Raw genomic sequence first — 17,964 nt, forward strand, 5'->3', positions numbered from 1 at the left:
TTGTTTTTGTATGTGTCTACAGGAATGTAAATTATGTATGTCTGTATATATGTATATATGAATCATAATGTCTTGTCTTTTAAAATTGCATCTGTCCCTAGTGGAACATTTCTGCAATAAATATTATCTTATCTTATCTTATCTATAGCAGGCACTAGGTCGAGACGATCTGCATGCTTTCAGAGGCTATTGTGGCCATGTGGAGCGTTGTACGAGAGTGGATAGATTTAGTGAGCAGGGGTAGTTTTGCTCCTTTGTGGGTACTCAAAAGTATCCAGGTACATGGTAGTATAAGTGTGCTGACAACGACCCTTTCAGCAACATCATAAGGCCTATAAGCATGATTCGTGCAGTTGCGACATCACTCAACAGAACTTCATGATTTTTTGCGAAAAGGGAATTCTAATACAGAAGAGAACTATCTTTTTCATCAAGATTATAATGTCATGCAAATGAGCTTTTCTCAAAATAAATGAATACGAAACATAAAGTTTTTATCCCAAATCAAAGGACCAAGAACATAAAATACTTTTTATTTTTTTGTCCTAATACTTAGCTTAATTTGTGGTCTGGTAAGCTTCAAGGAAATTAGTGGTTGTGCCAGGCCTTTGCCTGCTAATCCCACAATCATTCCTCCATCAAGGAACTGACTGTTGTTTACCTTACTGCAGCTATATCTGTAGGTTGATGGCAAGAGGTCAAGAGATCAAGAGGTCAAGAGGTCAAACATGAAACTACTTTATGTCTGATTTACAAGATACAGTGACTATTCTATAAACTGTATAAGGGGCGGTCATGTAGCCTAGTGGTTAAACCGTTCGCTCTTCAAGCTGGGTTCGATTCCCGACAGGGGTACAATGAGCGAATCCCATTTCTGGTGTCCCCCACCAAGATATTGCTAGAATATTTCAACAAGCAGCGTTAAACCATACTCACTCACTCACTCACTCACTCACTCACTCACTCACTCACTCACTCACAACTATATAAACAAATACATAATTAGCTATGCTAACAATACAATGTACCAATACAAAATATGTTTGTAAATTTTGGAATTTTCTGTAGTATTACAGATTTGTTTGAAGTTGTAGATATGATATCAGATCATTTCTATGTTACCCAGTACATTATTTGGAGGCTAAAGGCTTTTGTGATGGTAAGGCTTTCAAAATAATAAACTGATTTATAGATGTATCCTAATTTAGAAGATGCTCTGAAAGTTCCCAAACTGTGTTAGTAGTAGTAGCTCCCAAGGGCCTCGTACTTGTAAATGAAGCTTGATCTTGGCTTCCTTCCACATGTTCCACAAAGCCGTATTGATGCTATGAGTGTGGGAGTTACGACAGTCGTACCCTGGTAGCCAATAAATTGCATTCATCAACAAAGCCCCAGGTGAATGTGTGTCATTCCCTGACTCACACTGTGTACCATGTTATGTCTGCATCATGCATTAGCATTGAAATATCATTGTGATCTATTTGTCATATTATTTCTTGCACTTTAAGCTACATGAATCAGTGAGTATAGTTTTACGCCGCTTTTAGCAATATTCTAGCAACGTTATGGCAGGGACAACAGAAATGGGTGCTCACACATTGTATCAACCCGGGTCTGACAAGCAAATGCTTTAACCACTAGGCTACCCCACCGCCCCTTAAGCTGCATGAAATTAAGCACAAAAGTGATCCTTTTCAAAACGGTATGGTTTAAGAGTTTTCCCTAGTCTCTGAATTAGAATACTATAAAAGAAAACCTAAAGACATGCCAGTTGTCTGTCTCGATATTATATTCCCTTCTGTCCACCCCTTTCCATAATTCTAAAGCTCTAAATATCAAATCTAGATTTTTCACAGGTTCAGGTCTGAAAATCCCATCTCACTTGGGCACTTTTTCAGTTGCTTGTTTCTATGAAAAGTATATATTTCAGACTAAGTTAAGTCTACCATGCCAGGGTCTGATGATGACAGATAATGAGATTCAGCCCGGTTATGACTCTACAAACATCTGCAACCTGCTTTACCCACATTGACTTACCTGCTAAAACCCAAATTGTTTTCAAAAAGTGTGCTAAAGATCTCCGCCCATTCTAACCCCAAATCCTCTACTCATTCCAAGAAGCGGCCCGGGAGCCCAGTCGTCTACAGTATGCTGTGAGCTCTGTCCCTTGGGCATACCAGGAGTGAGTGAGTGAGTTTGGTTTTACGCCACTTTTTGCAATATTTCAGCAATATTACGGCGGGGGACACCAGAAATGGGCGTCACACATTGTACCCATTTCAGGAATCGAACCTGGGTCTTCGGTGTGACGAGCGAACGCTTTAACCACTAGGCTACCTGACCGCCCTGGGTATACCAGGAACCTATGTTCATGGGTCCGAATCCCAGTGTGTCCTGATAGTGTTTCTAGGTTAGTCAGCATCAAACCCTTGCTGGTAAGTTTACCAATGGTGGTCTACGTCTAAGACCTCCATCACTTTGGATTCTTCCCACATCAAGCTGACTGCCGTGATATAACTGAAATATTGTTCAGAGCAACATTTAGTCAACTCTCTCTCTCTCCTACAGTATTCATTGTTCGCCTTTGTTTTCCAGGTATTACAGAGGTCAGTGGACAAGGAGTTGAGGATGTTCAGTGACCTCAAGGAACGAACCAATGCTGTCGCTCATATAATGGTGCTTGCTTTATCTAGTCAGCCAGTGGACCATGAAGAAAACGGTCATCGAAAACAAACGTCATCTGATGTTGGTAAGTCAGTGCTGATGGACTTCAGCTTATTTTTCTAATTTATAATGTTGTTACCATAATTGCCGTACAGATATTGACCCTGTCTGGATCCAGTGACTCTTTCAGTGCATGATGTCAGGTTTGGTCTTGAAATTAAGTATGTCTGATGTTGACAAGGCTGGTTGGAACATACAAATAATAGTATGTTCTTATGTAAATAATTGTTTGTTTGTTTGTTGTTCAATACCGTACTCAGCTATATGACAGCAATCTGTAAATAATCAACTCTGGGCCAGAGAATCCTGTGATTGATATGAGCATCGGTCTACAATGAAATGCTTCAACCAAGTAAACAAGCCTGACTACCCGATCCCATTAGTCTGTTCTTTGGACAAGCATGGTCTGCTGAGGATCTTTATGTTCTCTTATGTGAATAAATGAGGCATACATCGTCATTTGAATAGTCTTCATGTTACACTCACAGAGATGATCAACTATTTCTATGTTAAGTCTTTTATAAGTAAAATCTTGTCAGGGCTCGATTCAAGGAACTTGATCTAACTTGCACCAGGTGCATGTTGACATGAAAATCAAGTTGCACCAAACAAAACCAGGTTTCACCTGGGTCCCATAAATTTATCGAAGTTGAAACAAAGACAAATCTGCTGCCAGTGTCACATAGTAGTGCTGTGAAACGTAATAGGAACATATGCACATAATCTTGATGTATCCACAGTTGTAAGAAAGCCTGACAAGTTACACGTAACACAGAGATTAGTGATGTAGTATGGTAAGTAACTTCAGAGGTATTGAGTGGGTTCAAAGATTGATTTTGTGTGGATAAGTAAGATTTATTCCGGCACAAATTTGAAAGCTTTTTACATGGTCTGGTAGCATGTAGTCATAAATATTAGGTTGCATTTTTCAATAACAGGTTGCATGTTTTGTATAGCTAAATTGAGCCCTGTTTGGTAAATTGACATATGTGCTTATTCCCAGGAAGGCAATCCCAAGCTACACCTTGGAGTGACAGCTGGCCATCTTATGCACACTATACTTTTGGTCATTATACAATTGGTCGAAATATTGAAGCATGGCAATTGTCCTTGAGTTAATGACAATAAGTGTTGCCATCAGTACCATACTTGAATTTCAATGGATGTAAAGATATGAAAGACATGCGTAGTAAATACTTTACATTCTTTTCTTTCGGTAAGAAAATATTAATGTATTTAATCACGTTAACACCCTAGCATCTTTCTTAAAAATGGCAAAGGTTTCTTCAGTATTTTTTTAGTGTGTCTGTTTAAATTGTTAGTAGTCAAGAATTAATTTTCAACACTGTGGAATCATGGCATGGACAGCTATATGACAGTTCAATTGAATGTTACAACCCTCATGGTCTCCTTATTATTCTACATATTAGGAGCCCACACATGATGGTATGACCAAAACATGCCCCGTGAAGATCCCGGTTAGAATTGGTCTTCAGCAACCCATGTTTGTTATAAGAGGCCACAAACGGGATCGGGTGGTCAGGTTTCATCAGGTGATGAAGGAGTAAGCATATTCTCCGAAACGTTGTGTTCCTCAAATTTTAGAAGTTTATCCATAAATTCTCTCTCTTATAAATCATTGTTAGTTTTCCAGCTATGTTCCTCTATGGGCACTCATTGAACCTTTCAGTGAATGGTGTAAATTTCAGCTGAAAAAAAGCAATTCATAGAAATGAGGCATAAGTGATCATTTATTCATCCAAACCCTTTCAGCTATTTGTTGCATGCTGCCCATATATAGTCTTTTATCGCAGGCTCTACATAGATAGCTATTAATAAATTGGCAGTTTGAATATGTTACTTTATGGACATGTTTTTTCAGGCCAAAGTTCAGCCATGGCGCCATCTTAATGTAAGCTTGTAAGAGAGCTAACTGACCTGGCTCTCCTGACTGCAACCACAGATTGCTTAGTGTTCCAGGGAGAGCAATCTCTCCCGTCTTTGTAATGTAATTCACAGGGGTTTATGGCTTTGAAAAGCTGAAATATGATCTCATTAGCATGGAGATATTGATCTTGATCTGGTGATTGTCCTCACCTGTCAGAGGTGTTGTTCCTTGTTGTGCAGGATTGCTGCTAATTTAGGGCAATTTTCACATGCATGGATGCTAAATCACAGCCGATGGAATTGGGAATGGCACATTTCAGCTGACATTTTGTCTCACAGTCCTTGAGTCTATTTAGCTAGTCAAGTGAAATGAGTGTTCCTCGCTTGTCAGACAGCATTGATGTAACCTTTACAATGTCTGGGGTTTAAAAATGTTGTAAATGTTGGCGACCTGGTTGAATACATCACATTTCAAATTTTCTTCAAAGTGCAGTTGATGTCTTGAGGGAATTACTTTTTGAAGAATAAATATTTTGGAGGGAGAAAAACAGAAGAATCTGTCATGAGGGGAAATTGTTGATGCCACATTAGCAAGTTTTATATTCATGTGCAGGTGTCAAGTGCATGTTAGGTTTTTGTTGGTTACAGTCAAATCTCGTTAATTCGACACTCATTAATCCGACAATTGGCTTTATCCGACACTAATGATGGGAACCGATTAAATCAGTGCTATTTAGACCTGTTAATCTGACAGTCTCGCACTCCGACTCCGACACACCTAATTTGCACCTAAAATTGTTGAAATCACTAATTAATCAGTCTTGTTAATCCGACACAGTGATCAGCGTACTCCGTGGTCATCTGCCAACGAGTACATAACCCTGTGTTTTGATGCGAGACGAATCGGCGAATAGCTGCATATTTCAATGGCTGCAAAGATAAGCTTGCTTAACAATAAACAATTACTGCTTTAAATAAACAAAACAGGATTATTCACATGCCTAGATTACCTCAATCTCATTTAAATCGGATACAAGTTCTCGCAACCGCTGAGGACATCCCATTACAGGTCACGTCAGAACGACCTTTCGCAAACTGACCGACCAATGAAATTACTAACAGGAAGTCGACATTAGCCACTAAGAAAGCAGCTTTCTTAAACATTGCGGGACAAGTTTGAAATTGGCTACTTCCATTCCAGACTTTGCTTTAAAATGTATTTTGAATCAGTCATACAGTTCGTAACAGTAGTTTTGTGTAAAAATTTAGAGGTTGCATGATTAGAAAACATATTCCGCCAACGATATAACTTAACAACATAAATATTTCCCCTTTCCTTTTGTTTTATTACATGTTTCAATCGTTATCTATTGTGTTGTAGTCTGATTTTCGATCACGAACTTTGATACTATCTAATTTCGTTTATCCAACATACTCGTCAATCAGACATAAGGATATGCAACCAACTATGTCGGATTAACGAGTATGTAGGATTGACAGGAACTTGACTGCCTTTCAAAGATAATATGGCATTTGAGTAGACCTACTTTCACTGAAAAACATGACGAGTCATGTTATTGAACGTTTCAAGAAGTAATAAACATGTAATATAACTACAAATTTCAGACAAATAGATCCACCACATGAAGGTCTGTGAATTCAAGCCTCTACCAGTCATTGTGATCCAAGGTACTCACACGACACCAATAAATTGCCAGTGCAAATGGCTGCTGAGTGTAGGAAGTATCTGGAGGGGAGATCATCTATGTGGACCATGCCTTGGTTTAACCTAATGCTAAACAATGTAAGATTTAGGGGTCCTCAGATTAAGATATTTATATGAATACTTCATAGAACCCGATATCTCCCTCAATTTGTAATCTGTAAGTATGACATGTGGGGCAGGATACGCTCATCTTTTCACGAACATCTGGTATCATTATTATTTGATAGTGATTCATAAACACATGCTTATGATATAATCGAGATCTACAATGTATTAATTATGATTATGGAAATGTTTTTTGTCACTTTTATTGGATCATTGTGTATTATTGCACTGATATCAATCTTGTTAGTCACTGGTTTGGCTGGTTCAGCTTATTTGCATATACTAAGTAGACCATTCATTCAAGCCTCAACTCTAATTCTTGCCAGCTGTCAAAAGGATTCGAAGGCAATGGTACTTAAGGGAGTTGTCTTGCAGAGTAGCTTAGTGAAAATAACACAGGTAACTCGACAATAGCTCTATGGAATGGCAAAATGTTACCTCATGAAACAGTGTTAAGCTGTCAGACAGATGTCATCATACTCAGTCAGATCAGGTGGAACTGTTTGAAGGACAGTGACATTATTTGGTAATGGAATACATGCAGATGCAAGAACAGGGAAACAGTATGTGTATTTCATGTGGTTGATATACCACATTGTGTTGATCAGGCACAGCATGTGGTGCAAACATAGGTCTTCAGCAACCCATGCTTGCTGTAAAAGGCGACTATGCTTGTCGTAAGAGGCGTCTAATGGGATCGGGTGGTCAGACTCGCTGACGTGATTGATGCATGTCATCGTATCCCAATTGTGTGGATGGATGCTCTTGATGTCGATCACTGGATTGTCTGGTCCAGACTTAATTATTACAGACCGCCCTCATATAGCTTGAATACTGCTGAGTGCGGCACTAAACAACAAACAAACGAACAAACAAACTTTATTCTCCAGTACCGAGTTCAAACCTCAACCGCTAATCCTCTCTCAGTCAGTCACCTTGTGCATGATGAACTAAATTCCCTGAGAATGTTTTGGCACAAACTAAGGTCTTCAGTACAGTTTGAGACTTGACTTCCTCAGTCAGCAAAAGAGAGAAGTTAAAACTTGGCAGCACTTTGGAAAAAGAAAAGCGCTCAGCACCGAGGACTTGTTACAATATATACACATGTTTTTGACTGTTTCGATCAACAGTGGTGTAGATGGTGTTTGGAGATATTTCACAATTATAAACATGCTTGTGGTGAATGTAATTGACAGTGGAGACAGATACCTAATGGAAATCATTTTCTGAAATGTTTTTGACAAACTTAACAAACTTTATTCTGTTATGATATGTTCATAGAGTGCACCAAGGATTTATTTATTTGAGGCTTGGCGTTTGGGTTACATTAGATTAGGTTTGGTGGTTGTTTGTCGGGTTTTTAGGAAGCCTTTAGTGAAGGAAGTTGTGCTGAGATATCAACAAAACTGATAACCCTAGAGTCTTATTTATCACACGATCTGCCTGTTCTTAGGATTACTCTGCAGAAATTGCATTTGCCGTTCCTCAGTGTGGTCTTTGCCCTATGAATGCAGGAGGAAACTCAGGTGCATTAACCGACTGATGATTTCAATGGTTGTAGTACTTAGGGCATACTACTGAATTGAGACCAGTTAACAATAGATCTGGTGTACCTTTGCTTCCTTAGGTGGTTAAAGTGAAGACCAGATAGGTGCGGTATGTTTCACTTTGGCATTAAACCCAATTAATTCACCCTTTAACCATGTGCAGCTTATCGCTTGCAGTGCTTCAGACTTCAGTGGTCTTTGATCACTGAAAAAAGCTAAGGATCCTTCCTATATATATATATATATATATAGATATAGATATAGATATAGATATATAATATATATATATATGAACATTAAAATATATATATGGATGTTCTTTGGGAACAACCCATTTGATATTTTGGAGGACGGCCTGGGATTTTAAAACCATAATTTTGAAATAAATATTTGTTATTTTAATGTTCCGATAGCAAGCTTTTGATTCGCACTCCGACTCCGACACACCTAATTTGCACCTAAAATTGTTGAAATCACTAATTAATCAGTCTTGTTAATCCGACACAGTGATCAGCGTACTCCGTGGTCATCTGCCAACGAGTACATAACCCTGTGTTTTGATGCGAGACGAATCGGCGAATAGCTGCATATTTCAATGGCTGCAAAGATAAGCTTGCTTAACAATAAACAATTACTGCTTTAAATAAACAAAACAGGATTATTCACATGCCTAGATTACCTCAATCTCATTTAAATCGGATACAAGTTCTCGCAACCGCTGAGGACATCCCATTACAGGTCACGTCAGAACGACCTTTCGCAAACTGACCGACCAATGAAATTACTAACAGGAAGTCGACATTAGCCACTAAGAAAGCAGCTTTCTTAAACATTGCGGGACAAGTTTGAAATTGGCTACTTCCATTCCAGACTTTGCTTTAAAATGTATTTTGAATCAGTCATACAGTTCGTAACAGTAGTTTTGTGTAAAAATTTAGAGGTTGCATGATTAGAAAACATATTCCGCCAACGATATAACTTAACAACATAAATATTTCCCCTTTCCTTTTGTTTTATTACATGTTTCAATCGTTATCTATTGTGTTGTAGTCTGATTTTCGATCACGAACTTTGATACTATCTAATTTCGTTTATCCAACATACTCGTCAATCAGACATAAGGATATGCAACCAACTATGTCGGATTAACGAGTATGTAGGATTGACAGGAACTTGACTGCCTTTCAAAGATAATATGGCATTTGAGTAGACCTACTTTCACTGAAAAACATGACGAGTCATGTTATTGAACGTTTCAAGAAGTAATAAACATGTAATATAACTACAAATTTCAGACAAATAGATCCACCACATGAAGGTCTGTGAATTCAAGCCTCTACCAGTCATTGTGATCCAAGGTACTCACACGACACCAATAAATTGCCAGTGCAAATGGCTGCTGAGTGTAGGAAGTATCTGGAGGGGAGATCATCTATGTGGACCATGCCTTGGTTTAACCTAATGCTAAACAATGTAAGATTTAGGGGTCCTCAGATTAAGATATTTATATGAATACTTCATAGAACCCGATATCTCCCTCAATTTGTAATCTGTAAGTATGACATGTGGGGCAGGATACGCTCATCTTTTCACGAACATCTGGTATCATTATTATTTGATAGTGATTCATAAACACATGCTTATGATATAATCGAGATCTACAATGTATTAATTATGATTATGGAAATGTTTTTTGTCACTTTTATTGGATCATTGTGTATTATTGCACTGATATCAATCTTGTTAGTCACTGGTTTGGCTGGTTCAGCTTATTTGCATATACTAAGTAGACCATTCATTCAAGCCTCAACTCTAATTCTTGCCAGCTGTCAAAAGGATTCGAAGGCAATGGTACTTAAGGGAGTTGTCTTGCAGAGTAGCTTAGTGAAAATAACACAGGTAACTCGACAATAGCTCTATGGAATGGCAAAATGTTACCTCATGAAACAGTGTTAAGCTGTCAGACAGATGTCATCATACTCAGTCAGATCAGGTGGAACTGTTTGAAGGACAGTGACATTATTTGGTAATGGAATACATGCAGATGCAAGAACAGGGAAACAGTATGTGTATTTCATGTGGTTGATATACCACATTGTGTTGATCAGGCACAGCATGTGGTGCAAACATAGGTCTTCAGCAACCCATGCTTGCTGTAAAAGGCGACTATGCTTGTCGTAAGAGGCGTCTAATGGGATCGGGTGGTCAGACTCGCTGACGTGATTGATGCATGTCATCGTATCCCAATTGTGTGGATGGATGCTCTTGATGTCGATCACTGGATTGTCTGGTCCAGACTTAATTATTACAGACCGCCCTCATATAGCTTGAATACTGCTGAGTGCGGCACTAAACAACAAACAAACGAACAAACAAACTTTATTCTCCAGTACCGAGTTCAAACCTCAACCGCTAATCCTCTCTCAGTCAGTCACCTTGTGCATGATGAACTAAATTCCCTGAGAATGTTTTGGCACAAACTAAGGTCTTCAGTACAGTTTGAGACTTGACTTCCTCAGTCAGCAAAAGAGAGAAGTTAAAACTTGGCAGCACTTTGGAAAAAGAAAAGCGCTCAGCACCGAGGACTTGTTACAATATATACACATGTTTTTGACTGTTTCGATCAACAGTGGTGTAGATGGTGTTTGGAGATATTTCACAATTATAAACATGCTTGTGGTGAATGTAATTGACAGTGGAGACAGATACCTAATGGAAATCATTTTCTGAAATGTTTTTGACAAACTTAACAAACTTTATTCTGTTATGATATGTTCATAGAGTGCACCAAGGATTTATTTATTTGAGGCTTGGCGTTTGGGTTACATTAGATTAGGTTTGGTGGTTGTTTGTCGGGTTTTTAGGAAGCCTTTAGTGAAGGAAGTTGTGCTGAGATATCAACAAAACTGATAACCCTAGAGTCTTATTTATCACACGATCTGCCTGTTCTTAGGATTACTCTGCAGAAATTGCATTTGCCGTTCCTCAGTGTGGTCTTTGCCCTATGAATGCAGGAGGAAACTCAGGTGCATTAACCGACTGATGATTTCAATGGTTGTAGCACTTAGGGCATACTACTGAATTGAGACCAGTTAACAATAGATCTGGTGTACCTTTGCTTCCTTAGGTGGTTAAAGTGAAGACCAGATAGGTGCGGTATGTTTCACTTTGGCATTAAACCCAATTAATTCACCCTTTAACCATGTGCAGCTTATCGCTTGCAGTGCTTCAGACTTCAGTGGTCTTTGATCACTGAAAAAAGCTAAGGATCCTTCCTATATATATATATATATAGATATAGATATAGATATATATATATATATATATATATATGAACATTAAAATATATATATGGATGTTCTTTGGGAACAACCCATTTGATATTTTGGAGGACGGCCTGGGATTTTAAAACCATAATTTTGAAATAAATATTTGTTATTTTAATGTTCCGATAGCAAGCTTTTGATTCACAGGAAGTCCTGAAGAAAAACAAAATTTGTTTGGCTGATCATGGTGGAAGGCCACTTGGCATGTACAATCTGGCAGCCACATTGGGGTACTTTCAAACCAGGAACACCCATCCCCAACTCTTCGTGTACGATGTATAGTTTCCCCTTCTCCAGGTGATTCCACTCTCAGACTGATCTGGAAGTGATCTCAAGTTTTGTCTTTTGTGCTTGTTGATTACAGGTGGGATGTAGGACAGTTTCCCAAGCAAAGATGACCCCCAACAAATTGATTTTTTTGTGTTGAACTTGCCACACACTTTTCAGAGTGAAAATCTTTTCAAGGTGATAAATTTGTGATGAACACGTTACAAGTACAAATCTCATTATATTTGCAATGTGGAACTAACTTTACTATGTAAAATGAAACAGTGATTGATCCCTGACTAAGATGTATTTAACCACTGCTACATACCATTTGAATGTGAAGTGTTCCAAGTAGGTATATTGAATCAAAAGGCAGCAATACTAAGTCACACCTGTGAAGATCTGGGATAGAATTAGTCTTCAGCAAGCCATACTTTTTGTAAGAGGTGACTATACTTGTTGTATGAGGCGACTAACAGGATCGGGTGGTCAGACTCAGTGACTTGGTTGATGCGTACTCCAATTGCGTGGATCAATGCTCATGATGTCAGTTACTGGATTGTCTGGTCCAGACTCAAATTAATTACAGACCACCATCATATAGCTGGAATATTGCTGAGTACAGTGTTAAACAACAAACAAACAAACTTTGTCGCTTTGTAAAAATGTTGAGTCACCAGATAAATGGATCCTGGTACCCGGAACCATTTAGTAGGTGTATGGAGTCATTTAGTAGATGTATGGAGTCATTCAGTAGATGTATGGAATCATTTAGTAGATGTATGGAATCATTCAGTAGATGAATGGAATCATTCAGTAGATGTATGAAGTCTTTCAGTAGATGTATGAAGTCATTTAGTAGATGTATGGAGTCATTCAGTAGATGTATGGAATCATTTAGTAGATGTATGGAATCATTCAGTAGATGAATGGAATCATTCAGTAGATGTATGGAGTCATTCAGTAGATGAATGGAATCATTCAGTAGATGTATGGAATCATTCAGTAGATGTATTGAAACACATGGTAGATGTATGGAGTCATTCAGTAGATGAATGGAATCATTCAGTAGATGTATGGAATCATTCAGTAGATGTATGGATCCATTCAGTATATGTATTGAAACACATGGTAAATGTATGGATCCATTCAGTAGATGTATTGAAACACATGGTAAATGTATAGATCCATTCAGTAGATGTATTGAAACACATGGTAAATGTATGGATTCATTCAGTAGATGTATTGAAACACATGGTAAATGTGTGGATCCATTCAGTAGATGTATTGAAACACATGGTAAATGTATGGATTCATTCAGTAGATGTGCAGAAGTACCTAGTAGATGTATGGATCCATTCAGTAGATGTATGGAAACACATGGTAGATGTATTGATTCATTTGGTAGATGTATTGAAACACATGGTAGATGTATTGATTCATTCGGTAGATGTATGGAAACACATGGTAAGTGTATTAGAAAATTCAGAAGATCTTCCACCATGACATATAGCATGGGCTGTGTCTGCCTGCTCTTCTTGATTCAGTTATGCTCAAGTTGAATTGAATTATAGGGGCTCATTAGATTATGTTTGTCTGCAAGCCTTTAAATTAATCTGAATCTAGTTTTCACTCCAGTCTTGGTATGGAGAAGGTTTTATTTGTTCAAAAGATAATGTTTTCCCTGAAGTCTGGTTAAAAAAAAAATTCTTTCATCTTAATCCTTCCCAACAGACCCACTGGCACTAAGACAAGGATTGCCTGGAGAAATTCAGTGGTGAGTTAGGGACATTCAATAGTTGAACCCCTTCACTATTCAAACTTACTTACCTCAGGGCATTGCTGTGTTTAGAAATGTGAATGTTGGCAGGGAATATATGTCAGGAACAGACACATAGCTCATCTATACTTATGGTTGTAAAGCGGTCTTGAAATAACCTTCATATGAGTTACTGTAGTAGATAAATATTCATGCAGTATTTTGTATCTTTCATGATACTGATATTTGGGTCTTATGAAGCATGTGGTCATATGACTATCTTCTATTGATCAATATGAAAAAATGTCTCTTGGTAACTATCAACACTCTTTCCTCCACTTTGGCATACACTTCTGTTTCCAATTTTTACATGGAGTGAGTTTTGATCAGATTATAGAATAGAAATTAGCACTACACCCAACTCACTCACTCACTCACTCACTCACTCACACTCACTCACTCACTCACTCACTCACTCACTCACTCACTCACTCACTCACTCACTCACTCACTCACTCACTCACTCACTATAATGCCATACAATTAAGCTGAAAGCTGGATATCGATCGTCCGAGAAAGCAAAATGGCGGTCAATCAAGATTCAATATACGACTAGCTACCGAAAACAATAAAAACTGCAAATCCTCATTGTATGTCAACCAAGTGAAAGTCGTTAGCCACGACTTACAAAATGATCGTCCAGACTTTGAGGGTTTGGCAGATCCGCTCGACTGGCTGTCGTCACGCTTTCGCTTCTTGTCTGAGGTTACGTGTCGTAGCATTGTGAGGATAATGAGGTACATCGATGATGCGAGGTATTAATGTACAGTTGTAAACACCTTTCACTCAAATTAACAAGATGTTCTCAGTAATTAATCCTCGATTAATCAGTGTCAACTCAGTTTATTGCCTATTACAGTGATTGACCGATTGGACTATCATGTAGGTACGATGTATTTACAGCAATCAAAACAAACAAAGCTTGTCAGTGTAGTTAATCTTCATTGTGTTGAAACTGCAGACAGAAACTGCTCAGTCCTAACTGTTGATCATGTCCGGTCAAAATTTAAGAATGTCCGGACAATACTTTTTAAAATGTCCGGTAAGCAATATTTTAAAACGGACATTTGAGATTCCCAATCGGACATGTCCGGCGCATATGACGGTTTCCGGACCCCTGGCTGAAAGTCCTGCTCAGTCCAAACATCTATCATGTTGAAATCAAGATATTAGTTTGACATTATTTTAGAATCTGCTGACACAACATAATTTCCAGTATTGTCAGGAATGTTGAAATGTGCCAAACTTGTATTAAGTGTGTTGCTGTCATGCAAGAAGAGACAATTGAAATATTTTTGATCTTGCGTGAAATAAAACTAATTGGTTGAATGTGTTTTGAATCATTTGATAGTGACAGATGTTGTCCTGATAACTTGTCCACTTTCATATTGCTTTTTGATAGAAGGATCTTTCATTTGAGACTAATTGTTTCATAGAAGAAATTTATTATGGTTAACATTTGCCTTTCCCATCAGAGGTTTCAAATGAGAGTGCCTTTCCCATCAGAGGTTTCAAATGAGGGGATGTCTGAAGCACGAGGATCGTTTGAATCTACTTCCTGGCTGTGTTAAACATCGCTTTTTTCTCTCTAAATATTCATTCTCATAAAGCTTGTTTTTTTTAAAAGGTTTAATGAGACAAGGATGATAAAAGAGAAAAATTCCTGTTCATCTGTTGCTTGATGTTTAGTTCTTGTTTTTAAGCTTCCAAAACAATTCTCCAATTTCAGCTGAGAGTCTATTGAATCTCGCCACATTTCTGACAGGACTCAGTATTAAGGATGTTTTGAAGCTTCACTTGAATCAAACTTAATGAAGTCTTTGTTGTTGATTTTGTCAATGAAAAAGGATGTTCTCAGCTGTAATCAGGTGCATGTGAGACGGACTAAATGTGCTAATTAGCAATCTGAGTGAAATAGTTATATCAATTTAGTGAGGGTAGGAATTTATAAATACAACAAAAGCTGTGAACTGTGGTTACATCCAGCTCTCATGTTTACTATTTTAACATGGTCAAAGGGTTTCCTGGCTGTACATCTGAAGGTGGGTGAAATGGGGTTAAATGTCGCGTCTAAGATTATTTCATTTATATAGCTACATGCAGTTCAGTTTGGATACCCAACTCCGACACATTATCCTTTGTGATTAGGTGGGCCATAAAACCTGACCATATGTTGTAACTGTATAGGTGTGGTGAGGTGAGGTGAAAAGGGGTTTAACGTCTCGTTCAATACTATTGTACTTAAGAAGTGATGTGCATACATGCATGCATGCATGCATACATGCATACATACATAAATACATGTTGTAGATGCATGTGCAAAGGTGTGTATTTGGATGCTTGGACTAATGCCAATTTTATAGTATGAGTCCAATGAGATACCATGCCACAGTTTAAAGGGGAAGTGTACACGCAAAAATCACTTTCTTTCTTTTTCTAAACAAAACGCAATTTTAGAATTAATTAGTATCTGTGTTTGAAAATATACACTCATTTTTTTCACAGTGAAAGTAGGAAGCTCACAATAGTGTGAAAATGATATGCCGTTATGAGGCCTTCGTTTTTCGAGCTAAACAGGCCTGAGTTATCCCCCTTAGATTATGACGTAATTGGTGCCAATTCAACTGGGTCCCTGTCTATTCTCAACGCAAAAGATATCAAGTACCAGTTTGCGGTAAAACAACATGGCCTACGACACACTCCGGCACAGTGGTGACTCAGCATAACACTATGCTGGCTGGCATCTGAGACGCTAGAATCACACACCTAGACCTACACCACGTGAAGCGGCTCTAACAAAGCATGATGACGTCATAATGTTTATCAATTGGCACCAATGACGTCATATTGCAAGGGGCATAAGCCATGATGTTTTTGTTGTGGAAATAGAACACTTGGTAAATGTGAAAAATATAAATCGTTTTAATGCGAAAAATATGTTAATTAATTGTGATATTTTTATATTTTTGTCTATGACACTTCTAGGTTAACACTTTTAATGTGGAAAAAGTACAAGAAAAATAGGTTAATTTCCGTGTGAACTTGCCCTTTAACATAAATACCCCACTCAGACACAGTATAATGTCTCCAAGCCGACCAGTCCTTGTTTTTGCCCCTTAATGCCAAGCGCCAGGGAGATAAGAAGTACCATCTTTTCAGGAGACCATGAATATCAAAAGAATCCAGAAGTACATTTAGATGTAGAGGTATAGTGTATTTTACAAAATTGGGATCAGTAATACATTAGTATCACAAAGGACCCTTTTATGACAATATTTTTTAGTGAGGTAACCAAGAAAATCATATTTTTGTTTCAGATGTAAAACTGTCAGTGTATGACTGACAACAGTAACCGGATGTTTTCAATTAGCTATCAGTCTGAGTTCCATATCGTTATCTGGTAACAGCTAGACAATGTGTCATGTTGTTTGAACAACAATTTATGAACTGACTACACTATGATATGAGATTCAAAACTTCTTGTGTGGGGGATGTCTTTTAATTCATTGCTTAAGCTCCGAGAAAGTGAGATACTAAATGTAGTCTATATAGTCATCAGCTCACTAATAATGTAAATATGAGCATGAAGAGCATGATAACCTGAGATTACACACAATCAGTTAGTTAATGGAAGATGCTCACCCTTGAACTTGGGTTATCAAAAACATGTAAACACAGAGTTTTTTTTATGACAATATCAATGTTTGGAGATTAGGACTCCATAGCATAAGGAAAATACATTTTCCAAGTTTTTATCCTTTCCTTTGTCAAATTAGTCGTAACCGTTATTGCATTAAATATAGAAAAATGTATATTCTTTTATTATTCAAGCTGGCCTTAAATACTAATAGACAAATGTGGTTTCAACAGTGAGGACTTCTGTTTCCTTTGCAAGATATCTTCTAGAATTCTGACACATAGACAGCACCTCTCTTGCCATGAATGTATTGGCTATGGAAAATGGAAAACATAATATTTGAAGAATACCATTATCCTTTCAGCTTGAAAAAGTGTTTATTGTCACAGAATGAAACATCAGGGTTAGCCATACACACATTTCACTGGATGTCTTTTACTACACACATTGAATTGGAATAAAAAATAACTGATTTTTCACTGACCAAATATCTTTGCTGGCTCAAGACAAGCGCACTGCTCCAGACTTGATAAGATAAGATGAGGTAATATTTATTGCAAAACATTCCACTAAACAAATGCAATGTACAACACATCTACAATTTACATTTATATGCATTCATAAGTAGATATATTGCTATATCCCTGAATATTTTGAGACTTTGAAATTGATCAAAGCCTCTTTGCCATAACAACCATGGTTAAAATCTAGATAAATGCATACAGCAAAGCAAACAAGTAGTGTGTAGGATTGTATCAATTTCCAGCAAGATGAGAAGTCACATGGCAGTGCACTGTACTGGTGCAAGGCCAAGTCTGAGATGGTGGCTGACAGAAGCTAGAGGCTATAGAGGGATGGCGAGGTTAATAATTCCCCTGTTGTGGCAAGAGATGGTAGCATAAACAAACATATCAGGTCTCGAGAGG

At 37.8% G+C, this 17,964-nt stretch overlaps 1 protein-coding gene across 3 annotated transcripts in view; it reads left to right on the forward strand.

The window, feature by feature from the left end:
• Positions 1-17,964, forward strand: part of LOC124118309 (phosphofurin acidic cluster sorting protein 2-like) — a 141,730-nt gene that overhangs the window by 60,609 nt on the left and 63,157 nt on the right. For all 3 annotated transcript variants that reach the window (XM_046480428.2, XM_046480433.2, XM_046480434.2), the window contains exon 5: positions 2,596-2,749. In XM_046480428.2, the coding sequence (XP_046336384.2) occupies positions 2,596-2,749 (154 nt within the window). The remainder of the gene's footprint in view (positions 1-2,595; positions 2,750-17,964) is intronic.

The sequence above is a fragment of the Haliotis rufescens genome, unplaced genomic scaffold (assembly GCF_023055435.1).
Source record: "Haliotis rufescens isolate VD_foot unplaced genomic scaffold, xgHalRufe1.0.p SCAF_3, whole genome shotgun sequence".
NCBI lineage: Eukaryota > Metazoa > Mollusca > Gastropoda > Lepetellida > Haliotidae > Haliotis > Haliotis rufescens.